Here is a 15,718-nt window from a genome sequence, read left to right as displayed (position 1 = left end):
TACCCAATCTGCTAAGCACAACACCCACCCCAGGTCACGGCGGGAGGGAACGAGAGGGGGATGGGCCCTACTGGACTGTAGCAAAACGGTTTTTGTATCCCTGCAGTACGGGGGATTGAATCAGCTGAAAGTGCTTTATTTTTCCCAAGACTGTAAAGAATGGACGAATGCTCACAGCAATGTCACGGCAGTTATTTATTTGTAATTCACATCCCTCTGTCAGACTTCAGTCTCAGTCCCACATGGTTGGCATCCATTATGAGAGTGAGCGCTGGATGCTACAACATGATCCTAGATCAATGCATAGAAGACACTTCATCTCATGCTCCCAAAGGGAATAGTGACGGAGCAGAGGAGAGGAACGATGCGAGGCTGCAACAAACACGGGAACCTTAAAAGAATAGAAGACGCGTAGACGAGGTTGTTGACAAGCACTGTCACACCTGCCATTCATTCATTCCTGCATTGCATTTTGCCACGCGGTTAACCCATGAAATCAATGAAATTTTCTCTGGGCAGTCAGCGTGGCTATCATTCATTCTTGTGTTCCACCTATGACACGCCACAGTACATCATCATAATGGCCAACTACACACGGGACCTTGGTGTGACATTCGTGTTGGAAATTCATCACTCTGAGGTTAAAACCAAATTTGCTCAAGGACGACGTCCACAATTTGTCATCACTGCCTGAGTGACTTTAATACATGCAATTCGGCTGTTTCGCTGTGACACATAAACGGTGTGGACAGCTATGGACCGCGCTGAGGAGACTCCAATTACACGTGGAATGAATTGTTTGAGGGCCGTCGTGAGGCGCGAATCCGTGATGATGGCGCTCGTGATGAAGCTGCGGCCAGTCTGGTCCTGACGGAGTGAAGGGTTTCTTTATGCTTAAGCTCATAATAGTGGAACCGTGACCTCAGCCCGTGGCATTAGACAAACGGCACTCCCCTGCTATTCACGAGTAGAGAAAACTCAATGAGGAGTAACTGCTGAAATATGGTCATTCTGCCAGGAAAGGGCATCAATCATTTCACACTGTGGTGCTTTCATGCTTTCTGTGGACGTGTGAAAGTATGCCTTCGAGACGCGACACTTTCAGGGTTTTGAGATAAGATAAGCTGTTGTGGCTATGAGAGGCCTTTAAAGCTTAAGGCACTGAAATTAGTTTAATATTTTGTAAATTATATTTTGTCTTGCCTGCAGTATAAAGTAAGGGTAGGTAGGTTGTATGCACAGGAGGCTGTTAAGGTATTACTATGAAGGGACAGACAAAAAGGAAGAGACTAACAGCCGTGTAATGTTAATGAAATTGAGCGAGCTGTAGCAATGATGGGGGGAAAACACCTTCATGCGAAGTGGGCGGGAACCAAACTGACACGGACTGAGGCGGTCGGCCAATGGGAGTGATCGATGCAGTCGACTGCCATATGATGCAAACTCAGCGTTCCTGCCAACAACTTTGCTTCCTTCCTACCAACAGAATTACCATGCTAATAGCAGCCTTCGGTCACCAGAGTGGAACCAGATTGAAATATCCGACCAGATCTAGCCGTACACTAGCAATAGTTTTGTGTTCTGCGTCTTTCACTAAATGAGATTTGGGATGAGAAATATACAAGAGGATTACCAAGGCCACCAGAGTCTGAAAGGTGCACTAGCAACCAATAGTCAGCTACAAAGTGATGGCTGGTGAGTGAAATGCTTTATATGTGAATGGGGCAAAATGTACATTTTAGCAAAATCTCATATTTATTGGTGTGTGTTTGTGTAAGAGATGTACTAGTGTGATATATTAATATACGATTCCATGTCATAGTGTCCCCGATGATGTCTTATTGTCATTCTTTAGCTGTCATCTTTGTGAAACAGGAGGTGCACTCTTGAGGTCTAAAACTTTCTTAAATTTCACTTGGTGAACACTGCAGAATAGCTGTCAAACAGGTGTATAGTTCAGTTTTTTTCCATGACAGCATTATTGTCAGTGCTGGGCAGTGACCTTTGAGAAATGTTGCACTGAGACCAAAACATTGCTCTGTGTTGAAGTCATTTGTGCGTGCTGCTCACAGCCAGAGAGTAAATTAATCACAGAGAAAGATAATGATGATCTCTTGAAACACCGTTTCCACATAACATGCACTAATTTAAATTACAAATGCCCACACGATCAAACTGTTGAGTCAGATTAGAGTCTAAATCGAACCCTGTTATTCCTCCCAGTCAGATAGAGGCATCCGATGGTAAACAAAATAAATTCTCGAGTCAAACTCAATTGAAGTTCCTGTCAATCTCCACTAGCTCCATCCGAGTCCGTCTCACTTACCGAAGGTGGTGCCGGCGTCTGGTCGGGAAACGGATGATACGATGACGAAACCGAATCCCTCGTTCTCTCCTCGCTGGATCTCCACGTCGTACGGCTGCAGGGAGGCGGGCACCACCGCGCTTCCGCTGCCACCTCCGCCGCCGCTGCCTATGCCGCTGGTGGACCCGCTGCCCGAGCTGACGGTGTTGAGCGAGTTCTGGCTCCCCTGGGGGGTTCGCTTGCCCTCCGTCAGACTGGGTGCCTGGGTGCTGCTGTGGTGGGACGAGGCCGGCGACGGGGGCACGTCGCCTTCACCTTTTGACACTAGAAGATGGAGACAGCACAGATGATGACACAGGTCTGACAATGTCCTCGACTACTGGTGGTGAGAACAGAAGAGCAAGCAGCGTGCGATGTGTTTCCCCAACATGCGTGACACATTTACCAACTCAGAGCTTTGTGTAAAACTCTCATCACCTCCGTATCCGGGGGTCTTGCGTCTGACAGTGAGGTTGACGTGGCCCTGCTTGGCGGCCTGCTGCATCAGCTGCACCACCAGCTGGTGAGACTTGCCCACTACTGCTGTGCCGTCCACACAGATGAGCTCATCACCCGACCGCAGGCGCCCGTCCTCATCTGCTGCCCCGTACTTCACTATGTGTCCTATGTAGATCTGGAAGAGGCAAGCACGGCATATTAATACAGTAGCTACATAATTCATAATAAAGCAGCGCTAGAATAATGATTTGATGCTAATTATCAGTAATTAAACTACAGTAAATAAAACAGTGCAGTGACTCAGTGCGACTAATCTTCTGATTTTAAAATAAAATCTCTTAAGCGCTGCAGCCGTTCAGCGTCTACTGTCGCGTTATTTCAAGGTATGTGTGGCTGATGTAGGAGAAGCCGGGAAGGCTAATGCAGCCTACTGGGGCCGCGGAGCATCTTGTGCGCTTTAGGCATTGTGTGGGAGTGTACACACAGCTCTGACAGAAACAAGCTCGCGAAATACAGCGCAGCGTCTCTGGCACAAACAACAAGCACAAACTCCTGTGGGGTAGACCTGAAGCCTGCTGCCATTTTATTCCCCTCTCTTCCTCAATATCTGCCTTCCACTCCTACTCTTGCTCAAAAAAATATATGGCGCACACGCAGAAGGATCGGCGGATAAGGCCTTTGCTCCTCTTAACAAGCTGTCTATATGATTCTCTGGAGAGCAACAGCTCCAGTTAGAGCGAGAGAGAGTGATGTGTTTGGACTTTCTGTGACTCTAGTTATGAGGCAGACTGGAAAGAAGAGAAACGGAACGGCAGATGAAACTAATGAAGCAAAGAACCTCTTCTGGGACAATGCATTCAGAAATTGAGGGTGAGCGTGCATGTACTCTTTAGTTTTTTAATTCATGAGCCATTACAATAAACCACTGATGAGATTTAAAAGGTGAGGGGGTACTTACAGGCTCTCCAGGCTCATTTCCTCCCAAGATGCGAAAGCCAAAGCCTGTATCCTTCCGCCAGAGGAAAATGTCCTGCTCCTGGCAATCTGGCACTGGAATACACAAGTGAAGCAGTGAGAGGACTCCATGGAGATCAACCACCAAAAGATCTGCAAGCTCCGCTTAGTGTTTACTGATTCAAATCCATGTCAGCTAATCACTGAGCGCTTGTTGCTCTGATCAACAAGTTCTGTCTCCTGTTCTGTCTAATTATCGCAAATCCACATCCAGATGTGTAGCTGCTGTTCATTAAGGTGTTTTTGTATTAGTGTTAAAAAAAGGACTGGGTCAACACCTGCTCTTTTCCTCGCCTCAGGCTTGTTTTGCTGTCACATCCCAATCATTATCATTTACAAACGAATCTTTCTTTTGTTCTTTTTTTTATGTTCTGCATCTCTTCTGCTTTCCATTAAAGACACACCTCCTCACACATTTGCATCCTGCCACGAACCGAGCAGACTGTGGAGGAGGACACAGGCAATTTGGTGTCGGTCTGTTCAACCCACAGGGCCAGTACGCACAGGAGGCACAGGCCATTTCTCCCTGCACCGCCTTCTGTCTACACGGCTGCCACACAAGGCCGACAGTGAACCCATTAGCTTTGGCTCTCCTCTTCCCCCCAATAACCTGTTTGGTGTGAATGAAACTGCTGCCGTTGGACCTGTAATTAACCCTCCGCTGACCCGTATTTAGCGATTATAACGCGACATAAACTAACAATCACAGGTACTGCTGCCGCATCAAACGACGCTTGACATGGCGCAAAATCCCCAAAAGCTCACCTTTCGGTCACACCGTCCTACCCCTGAAACTGTGCTCCTCAGCGCACGCATGAATGCACCCACTCACAAATTCAAGCAGTGCGCGCTCGTATGTGGCAGCATTCACATGAATATATATGAAAATACACAGACAGAGAATCTGGGCCTCTTTGTCATTCTTTGTCTCCCTCTCACTCTCTTGTTTCATTGTGTCTCCTCTCCTCTCCTCCCCCGCCGAATCAAAAAAGGGGCTGCAGCCTCCTTCAGGGGTTATCAAACAGATATACCAATCAGCTAGAGCTTAAAGCAGTCCTCTCCGGGCTCAGTTAATATTTAATCAGCAGCAGTCCTAGATTCTACAGGCAGGCATGATTATTAACCAACACTGCAATACGCAACAGGGTCAGCACATCTGGCTGGGAGCAGTCGTAGATGCATGCGTGACAAGGTAATCGGCATCACCCCTCTACGATCGCGCATAAATAGCACTCTATCACAGTATAACACACACACCCTCCTCTTAAGTAACACCCCTGGTACAAGGATGTCTAAAACATGTCGTTCAGCCGGAACAGGCGAGTGAAGCCCTTATCTTGGAGGATAAGAAACAGATAAGTGCTTTGACACCGTTACAGTGTTTCCCCATCAATAATGTAAGAATAGATCATGGCTTCAAATAATAATGGGGAGTCTTACAGAGAGGCTGCCTACTTTCTGACATTTTTTTTTATTTTTCATTGACTAAACGTAGCTAGCTAGACACAATTGTTTGGCGGCTAACAGTGTTAATATGGTCACTTTTAAACCTCAATGGAAGGCGAAGCGTGCCATGTCCCTGCATGACGTGCGGCCAAGCGTGCACGCATGTTCTGTTCTCCATTTCTCGTGGTTGTTATCGCATGTTATTTTCAGCAGAGAGGGTGGAAATAACAGCACGTGCACCACTGGCAACAAAAGCGCCACTCATCAGCTCGCACTTTTCAAGGACGCGGCTCTCTTGGAGGAAGATCTGTCACAGGATCAGCGGAGACTTAGTAAGCACAAAATTGTTTAGCAAACACGCAAAAAGTCATTAACGGGCACAAAATGGGCAGAGGTGCGTCCTGTGGTGGCCACACACGGGCCATGTGCGGCTCCGCTCTCCGCAAATGAGGAAATGCGTTTGCCCCCAAATCACTCCGAGCAAGGCAATCAGAGGTGGCGTCTTTCAGCTTCGTCAACAGGGCGTGACGATTCAATCAGAGGCTGTTTTAGTTTAAAGATTTCACTCGGCAATTATCTGTCGGATCTTGAATTTTGTCTGACCTCCATGTCTAACCCCAGCATCGCACAATGGACCTTGTATATAGCACAGTTTAACAAGCATAGCAACAATTTTAAGAGTTCATAATAAAATTAAAACACAAACACCATACAATAGCACCACGTGTTTAAGTAGATCTGTCTCAGATGATCTCAGGCTGTTTACATGAGCCACACCTTGTTGACTGTATAAACTCAGCTAGATTTTCCTGAAACAGACATTAAAAACGATTCTACTCACGTCGACTCTCGTACATGCTCCTGGACTGCGCCCAGATCTTAAAGGGGTCCGGCTTCTTCTGGAGGGTGAGGGTGCCATCTGCGGAGTCCTGAGGGGGCAGGCCTGGCAGAGGCTGGGTGGGGGCAGCAGGAGTGGGAGCCACCGACTCGCTGGGCATGACCGAGGGTGGGTGGCTGGGAGAATCGGTGTGGGTGCTGCGGTGGCTGCACACACTATGCTGGGAGCTGTTCTGGCTGTCCTTCCTTTCCAACTGGTGCTGGGGTGGACAGAAAACAGAAAGAGAGAGAGAGAGAGAGAGAGAGAGAGAGAGAGAGAGAGAGAGAGAGAGAGGTGCATGGGTTTAAAGGATGGGGGTGGATATAAACATATAAACAGAAGATGGAGATGAGGGCAGAGAGAGGGAAAGGAAAACACGTAAGAGCGATAAGCGAGTCAGTGGTAAGGGTGAGGTAGAGGACGACAGAGATCAGTGAGAAAAGTGTTGGAGGACAAAAAGAAAGAAAAGGCATCCAAGGTCATCTTTTTAAGAAATTGCAGGAGAACATTTCTGACTCAAAACATCCACTGGAGTGTGAGAAGAAACGACTTGGTTTCCATGGTTGCGAGACAAAGACAGATTGAAATATGAGGGAATTTTAATGAAGAAAAATATTGCCTTTTATGAATCCTGTGATTCTTTGTTTATTGCAGAAGGTCCTCTGCATGGAAACAGAATCAAGGTTGGCCTTAGTTGAAACAGGAATGTGTAAACTCTGGTTTGATGGGAAAATTGTAAAACCTCAAAGCAGGGAGGGAGCAGAAATTGCTTAAAATGGTTTAAAAGGGAGTGAAATAAAGCTGTTACGAGGAAAGATATTTAGGGCACATGGTAGCTCATGGTGGCGGGGGGAAAAAAAAAATCAGTGCATACTACGCTGTGCAGTGTTTTGACATTTCATAAGACTTCAAATGTCTGTTACTCAGTCTACACTTCCTGAATCATATTTCATTTTGTCACCTGCGCCTCAAGCAACACACCCCTACCAACAAAACCCTCCGCACTGTCTTAACATTTTTCAGTGGCTTGTATTGCACTGCTGCGCACCTTTCATTTTCTGTAATCTTTTTATTCTGATTCTACAACCATAAAATGCATACAATGCCACGTTATTATTTGCAGTTGCACATTAGAACCTCATAAAGAATGAGCCTTGCTGAGGAAATGTGATTACTGACAGGGAAAAAAGGACAAATTTGACAACTGAATCATTTTTTATCCGACGTGGATAATAAACCAGTGCATGAAATGGTCTCCCAGTCTCTCGTACTCATCATACCGTATGAGATGGAGGGTCAAAATTCCAGTAACGCTTCTTAATGAGGACATCAGCCATGCAAAATTGACTTCTTATTTGATCACTGGAGACTTGCTTAATGAGTAGAGACAGCGCAGTCTCTCTTGCATATGGGAGTTTACTGTGAGCATCTATTTAGACTCTGAACTGGAGGCAAAGGGGTTGTTCTGGGCTGACATGAAGCCGCATGCAGCGTGACATTTCACTGACACAACACAGAGGGGGGAAAACTGGCTTTTTCCTCTATGGAGAGCTAATCCAGGGTGACAGCCAGGCAAGGCCACTATTGGTCCTACTCGACCCCCATACAGGGCCCACCCTCCTCCATCCACCATGTGACCTGAATAGGTAACACCCACAGCTCTGACAGATACCATTCCAAACTAATCCTAATCCTAATATCCAGCCAGCTGAGGGGAGGGCCTTTAATGTCGATCAAGAGTCATGGGACAAGGTTTTCTTCCTCTGGCTCAGTGGGAATCGAACCCGTCACTGACCTTGAATGAGCCTGCCCGAAGGAAACATCCTCCAGCTGTGACTCCCAGGGTGACAGTAATTTAAAGCCACGCCGGCACCTCTTCTCTCAGTATTGAGAGTATTGATTTTTTATCAGGTTGAGATGAGTCGTAAAAATGAGGAGCCATTTGCTCTTTAAACTCCTGAATAACTGCACTGTCCCCTCACGCTTCGCTCACAGAACTCCTTCTGGCTCTTCGCCTTTCCTCGGCCTCTCGTATCAATCACAACTACAAGTCAAACTGCAATCTGTTGCAATCTCTCCTCCAGCTTCCCCAATTCCCCTCTTCCCTGCTTCCACCCCACTCTGACATCATTGCCCTCTTCTCCCTGTGCGTTAGCCTCGGCGGTCCCTCTGTATCTGTGGGCTATCACAGTGATTCACTGCTGTGGGACAAACTATTTCCTCGCTGGTCTTCCCCTCCCTCGTCCTCATCCCTTTTGCCTGTCTTTTCTTCCTGCCTCTTTCTCCCATCTTCCCTCAGCTGTGGCTGTCTGCCCTCCTCAACAGCTGGTCACTGTTCCACTGTTCTGCTTAGGCTATGCTTAATCAGTCACAGGATGACAGCATGGCAGGAGCAGAGGGATGCGGAGAGAAAGCGAGAGGAAGGAGAAGACAACACCGAGGCAAGAAAAGCAAAGAAAAGCTATGACAGATAAAAGCATGTAACAGCAATCAAAGTGGCAGGCTGAGAAAGAAGTGAAAATGGGTGACGGCAGCAGGAGAAATGGGAAGATCTCTGAAGCTCTGGATGCAGAACAGTAGAGCAAGAGTTAGATATCACACGTCTGTGTCTTTTGTTCTTTAAATAGCACTCCTCTCTGTCAGGAGCAAGCGTGTGAGAAATGCACACATACAAGAGAGATGAAGATCATAGTACTCACCACCAGCTTTGGGCTCCTCTTGGCTGGCACCACTCCTGCAAAACATCGGCAGAGAGACAGAGAGAGCATCAATGACCTGCGGTGCTCTACCCTTGTCCCGTCTGATCAAAAACTCCCCAGGACAAACGGATGAGCCCTTGGTTCCTGCAGCAGAACGGAGCGCAACTGGCCCGGCTCTCTCTCCTCTTCCTCCCCCTCTCGGGTTGCTTTCTCTCTCTCTGAGCAACACACTGCGCTAGGCTGCTCGCTAATCTAAGTGATCTCCTCCCCCTGTGCTGTATCTCGCTCCACTCAGAGCTCTCACCCGTGCTATTAGAAGAGGAGCTACCGATGTATCTGCATTAGACAGGCCGACCGATGCTGCAGCAGCCCCGGACTGCAAGTACAAGCTACAGGTCCCTCACAGTCTGCTCGCCAGCTGTCTCCAGCACGAGATAGACGCCAGAATATCTGCTATTAAACACAGAGAAGGAGCTCAGCAGTTTGAGTGTCATATAAACGAAAAGCCTGAGCTTCTGCCTTACAATGCACATCTTCGGAGCTGTTTCCTCTCCTCTCAACTCTACTGCTTTGCTCAAGGCTTACACCGAGAAGCTGATCTTCTCTCTCTGCCCTTTTTTTCCCTGCTCGTTCCCTCCCCCTTCTCTTCTTTCGTTCACCACCGCTCTCTCTGCCTCTCCTCTATGGCAGTTCACACACTGTAGAGAGTTAGCAAGAAGATCAGTCTCATTTGTGCTAATTAAATATTAATAGTGGGTGGCACTTGTCAGGGGAGATGATTAACAGCATACCAGTGTAGGGAATAATATGCATTCCCGCTTAACTGCTTTTATTTACATCCATTCACTGTGTAGATTCTTCTACACCAAACGTATTTATACCAATCACTTCATCCAGAACGCATCGACTTCTCCCCAAAACTGAAATTTCAGAACAGTTTTCCGTACAGTTTGTGCAAAAATAGACAAACGAACACATGCGTGACATGTGGCAGCGATGGGACAAGGAGTTGCCGTTGCCAAGGCAATCAAGTAGTTCCATATGCAATGGCAGCAGTCTGCTTTGTTAAATATAAGGAGTGAGCAGCAGCAGCAGCACATTTATATTAATTGTTGGCCTCTGATCCATTACAGCGTCCTTCTCCTTCGTTTCTGCCATGGAGGCCAATGAAAATGTATTATTTCCTTAGACATCCCACGCCCATCGTGTACGGGGAGTATTATTGGAGTGTTCCAGTGACATTAACACACGCAACAACATGCAAGCATCCATCTTAGGCTCTTTCTGCTGCACTGGCAAAAAAATCATTAAATGTTAAAATTCTCTGTTGCTGCAAAGCCCCTCTCTCTACACGATTCATAATTTATCCCTATTTTCTCTTCCTCTCTCTCACTCTTTCTCTCTCTCTCTCTCTCTCTCTCTCTCCCTCTCTTCCTCAGATTATGGGGTGCCACTTACAGGAGCAAGCGGAACGTCTCAGGCTGTTGACGCGCTGGGGGAAGTTTCGTGTATTTTGGGAGTCTTAGTGATTGGTCGCGTATTTGTGGGCGTGTCTGACACAGGAGGGACACACATCGAAGGGACAGACGTCAATAACTGTATTACAACGGCAGGTTATGTGACCCTTGAACTCTAAATTAGAAAATCTACAAACCTCAGAAAATCTACAAATAATAAATGTACGGAAATCGAATATAACTTCAGCCATACAGTTGAAAAATTTGAGGTTAGAGGAGCTAACTAACTCTAAACTCACCTACATTAGCTTGCGTGAGCTAGAACAGCTGATTTACATCCCAGTGTGTGCGTCTTCACACATGATACCGTGTTTAAATCTGCTCAACTCACTTTATAATTGTGATGCTGATGAATATGTTGTACGTAAGCACTGACTGAGTTCAGATGAATGTAACATTTATGAGCAGCTGAAGCTCAGTGAAATACAGTAGATATGGGAATTGCATGTTCCTGCACGCATCCTTGAGGAAGCATCCATAAATGCATGCATTCTACGCATATGTAATATCTGCACAGCAGGTATGCACGAAGGTGAGCATCTATATACTGCACATAGACACACAAACACGGACATTCAGGTTATGCACCTGCGCCGTAATCCTGATATTTTTTACTCGGTTAAAGCTTTTGAATTAAGGCAAAGCCCTGCTTAATACCTCATGACAACGCACAACTCAGTTTAAAAGAGTCTGAACTGATCACTAAGAACGCAAAACTGACTTAAAAGGCCTCATTTTACTAATACTGAAGCAAACTTGGCACATTATTATTCAAATGAGAATGGAAGCGAACGAATAGGAAGTGAAAGCCAGCAGCGTCGGTTAATTGTTGACCAAAACGGGTGCTAAGTATCGGTGCTGAGGAGGCTGCGTCCTCTACTTCTCTTACAATATGATGAAGCAGAATCACAAATAAATATGCTAATGGGGTAATCGCTGAACAACACCACGTCATGAAGAGTCACTTCACGATACACACAAAGGACTTCAAATAACACATATTATAAATTGGCAATATTAGCACATGGAAATTAGCATATCTGCTCAACAGCTTTAGTAATTTGCAAGTCCAAACACGTACAAGTGATGAAGGCACGTGGCGGGTGCATTTCTATCTCGACTTGAAAAATGCTCTTTGCATTTGTCATATGTCTCAAGATTCGGATTTTTTAACTGGTGCTCTGTTGTTGCTTTGCAGCAGTTCAAAAACAATTTCAGGTAAATGTACATTTTGGGCATTGTTGTGTGGGTATAAAGTGTGTTCAGTATGGTCATTCTTTCATCCTGGACCGACAGCGCAGAACAAGCTTTTTAAACAGAATCTGCAGCACCGTGAACGGCCCATTATTTCAATATGCTGCTGAAACTGTGGCCTTGGTGGGTCTGTGAAGAGCCCACACAGAGTCCTTCCTCCAGGTTTTCTATATACACAGTTAGAGGGCGTACAACATGAGTAATGCTCTCTTTTGTGGAGCCAAACCTGTAAACATTTGTCCTTGCTCTACTTATAAGATTGTCCCATTATCCGACAGTCCTCTCTCTTCATCTACTCTAAATTGCACGGCCTCGCTCCTCCTCTGCATCCGTTATCATCATATTTCATTCCTTCATTTTCCTCCACACTTTATTCCCCTCCTCTCTGTCTTTTCATTTTCTCTCTATTTTCTCTCCGTCTCTCGGGGGACAGGAGCACCGTGCGCGATTGTCATGGCAACAACGATGGAAAGACAAGATGGAGGAGTCATAGCTGGCCTGGCCTCCTTTACAGAGGGGGGATCCTGTGAGTGAGAGCACCAGATGTTATTGTTTAAAGTTTCATTAGTTATTATTGGTAGTAATAGATATTTTAGAAGGTATCTGAAACACAAACATTTATTAGATCTAGAGAGGTATAAACGATTTAAAAAAAATACATATCCATCCAGCTTGACAACCTACATTTTGTCTTTTTCAACAACCGTCACTATCGAGTGTTTTAACACCAGCCTGTCTGAACTTGTTCAACCTCTTGTCTATTTCCACTGCACCGCATTACTCACTGCCATTCTCCCTCACTCTAGATGTTCGATGACCACAAATTTGCAACTAAAGAGACCATTTGTTAGACAATCCAAGAGTCAAAATGTGGCTCTGATCATTTCAGATGGACTGCTCTTCCGTGGCAGAGAGCGCTAACATAATGACAAAATGCACAAAATGCTCCACAGCCTTCTGAAAAAGCTCAGTGACAAAAAATAGGGATTTTTTTTTTTCGCTTGTAAAGTTTCTGAACTCATTGTGTATCTACCTGAGATGAGCCACCAGCAAACTACTGTGACAGCGCTCAGTTCAGAGCAGCTGTGCCTCAGAGCAATAGGAATAAACTGGTGTAGAGTTACAAAAGATGTTTTTCTCACTTTGTTCTGTGCATCTGATAACACAGAAAACTCAGTCTGAATCTTAGAGAAACGCTTAAACTTGAGGGTTGTTTTTTAACTTTGCGAATATATATTAATAATTTTACCACGGAAAATGTTGCTTGAGGGGAAAATATGACTTGTGGGGAAACAAACACGTTCAAAGTTTAAATCTAACTGTTGGAAACAAAAGACAAGTGTCATGTTTGTGAGGAAACATCACTTTGTGCTGTTCTGACCTTGTGCTTTGCTCCGTTTCTTAAAAATGGACTCTGCTGACTCTGAGTCAGACGGTGCATCGGTGCAGATTGATGAGTCACAGATGAACAGATTAAGGCTTCCCTTCTGCTAGCTGAAGTCCACCTTATCCTTCCTCCTCCTCCTCTCCTCCGCATGTGCATCTCAAAAAGCAATCCCCTCATATACACTCCCCTCACTGAACTTCCAGTGCTGTTCAGCAATTCTCACACTCTCTTCTCTAATCCTCCACCTCCACTCTCCCTAAACATGATCCGTGGCTCTCCTATTTCTCATCCTCTATTTTCCTCTTATCGCGATCCTTTTAGTTCCCAGAGCTGTTGTTTGTGAACACTTATGCGCCTGGGTCACGGCATCCTTCTCGGACAGAAAATCAGGCTCAGATCTTGATCCATAGAGCCGTTGTTATAAAGTGCAGCATCAGCTAATGCTGTTTGAAATAAAAAAAAAAGTACTTTTTAAAAAAAATGATTTATCTGTCATGCATAGTTTCGGTTTATTTATCTCAATAATACATTAATTGCAATCACATATCATTTCCCTGAGTCCCAGGTGCATTCTTCAAAATGACATGCTTTTTCTGGCTAATTATCCAAAACCTTTAGATGTTAAATCTAGAATGAGATAAAAGAAAAGTCAAAATGTCGTACTGAACCAGGCAAAGAGCCTTTCAAATGACCTGAAATCTAATTTGGTGTCTTTACACTGTACAGAAATAATGATGATACGAGTAAATGTCTGGATGTCGCGACATCAGCCAGCCTGATAAAGTTTTACTCACATGGTGTGAGTCACTCAGTGCTATTTTGATCCTACATTTTTGCCGGCGTTTGATTTAAGGCCAGAGGCTGCCTTTGTTCACCATAGCTTGGAATTGTTTGTTAGTGGACACAGTGAGATCTGAGACCAACCTTTTGTTCAGAGGTTCAGTTGGCGTCATGTAAATAGTCTTTATACAAGCTAAGGGCTGTGCTTCAAACTTCAGTACTGTCTGTGTGTCAGCAAAGCTGCCATTAAATGCATGTCCAGACTCCTTGTTACATATTCTATAATGAGACATGTCTGATTTAATAGTCCAGCCTTAAAATAACAGAACAATCACAACTACTGACTGACTAATAGGGAGATAGTTGCCTCGTTCATTTCCACTCTGTGCCCTCAATGCCTGTTCTGGTACTATGGAACTTGGGCTGATCACCATTGGGAAATACATAATGCTTTACCGCACGAGGTCACATGCCACAAACTATGGATCTTCAGCTTGCTATAGGAAGAAGCTATACGCCATAGTACAGAGATCACGATGCAAAGGAACCAAAGAGGAAGTTCACAGAGAGCAAGCAACAGGCCGGACAAGACTAAATCCTGGACTGGTCTTCAGTCACTGATGAGATCTTACTGAAATAGAAGCTAATAGACACTAAGTTGGCTGTCCTGCTGCTGGACTAGTAAGTAATATCAGCTGGTTAGCTATGGATTGCTGGGTCTTGTGTTGTTGCTCGCTGTTGGCTGCGTTAGTTTTTGATCATGAGCCACATCAACCCATCATGAGAGAGATTGAGCAACTAACTAGACATCTTATGCGAGTAGTGTGAAAGATTTAAACTATAATTTAGCCTATTCCTAAAATGTATTTTATTCCAGCAAAATCCCTGTATTTCCTCTAAATATTTGCAGATGACATTTGACTTCTTTTCTACAAAAATAGACATTATATGAAAATAAATTCAAACATTTGCAGTAAAGGATTGGTAAAAAGGTTCTCTGTTTTATTTATTTAAGATTTCAAGCCACATTAATTCATCTAAATGTCAACCCGGTGGCTGTCTGTGGGTGTGTACTTTCTGTCCCCCATCACCTGGTCACTCCCCTGAACCCACAGTAATGACAGGCTGGTGTCAAAGCTAACAGAGATGATCTACGCCGCTGTCAGTCAACCTGTCGTCTTCACGGACCGCCTGATTCCCCCCTCCTATTTATCCTTCGCTGTCCTTCTATACGCCTCTCCCTCCCCTGCTCAGTATCAGGAATACTGCCCCGTGTCCGTATTATACTCTCTCTCTTACACACACACACAGGTCCATAATGATGCTGACATTTAACACAATACAGCAGTGTTATTCCAGCAGCAGTGCACAAGGTCAACTCATTAGAGGACATAATTGATGTGGGGTGCATATCCCAACCTGCCCCTATTAGAGATGTGGGTCAGCCAACATGAACGGCAATTTAGCAACAATAAGGGCTCGAATGAGGGACCTCGAATGTCATTCAGTGTCCGCGTGAATACTTTACACCTCGGCCACGCAATTTGTTTGGATGGCATTTCAATGAGAAAAACATTTATCTCCGTTTCATTCCAGGCCATAGGTGTAGCGTGTTGGTGCACGGGTGCTAGCGAGTAGCCTGAGAAATGAAGTAAACATTAAAAGTTCACATTAATCCACTATATCAGCAAACTTAAATATCAGGATAATATTACAAGCCAACGTACTGTGTTAACGATGAACGTTCCCAGCAGGCTATAAACAGACACAACCTTCATGACACCTGGCTTATCATATAGGCAGCATAAGAAAGTGACAACTGAAGTCTCTGATATACGAGCCCCTGACCCAGTGTCCTCCTCTTCTCCTCCCTCTCATTCATCACTCATCCTCCCACTCCTTCCCACACTCATCCGCTCATCCGCCACCACCACACCAGCT

The 15,718-nt window shown here is 45.3% G+C and overlaps 1 protein-coding gene across 1 annotated transcript in view; it reads right to left on the bottom strand.

The window, feature by feature from the left end:
- LOC311494918 (membrane-associated guanylate kinase, WW and PDZ domain-containing protein 1-like) overlaps positions 1-15,718 on the bottom strand; it is a 93,540-nt gene that overhangs the window by 8,433 nt on the left and 69,389 nt on the right. The window contains exons 13-17 of the mRNA XM_084554194.1: positions 8,840-8,874; positions 6,105-6,360; positions 3,762-3,853; positions 2,783-2,978; positions 2,327-2,629 (exon numbers count right to left, since the gene is read on the bottom strand). Coding sequence (XP_084410320.1) covers positions 2,327-2,629; positions 2,783-2,978; positions 3,762-3,853; positions 6,105-6,360; positions 8,840-8,874 — 882 coding nt within the window. The remainder of the gene's footprint in view (positions 1-2,326; positions 2,630-2,782; positions 2,979-3,761; positions 3,854-6,104; positions 6,361-8,839; positions 8,875-15,718) is intronic.

Source organism: Chelon labrosus (genome assembly GCF_963514085.1).
Source record: "Chelon labrosus genome assembly, chromosome: 10".
NCBI lineage: Eukaryota > Metazoa > Chordata > Actinopteri > Mugiliformes > Mugilidae > Chelon > Chelon labrosus.
The sequence above is the reverse complement of the archived record's forward strand: the minus strand, read 5'-3'. Positions and strand labels throughout refer to the sequence as shown.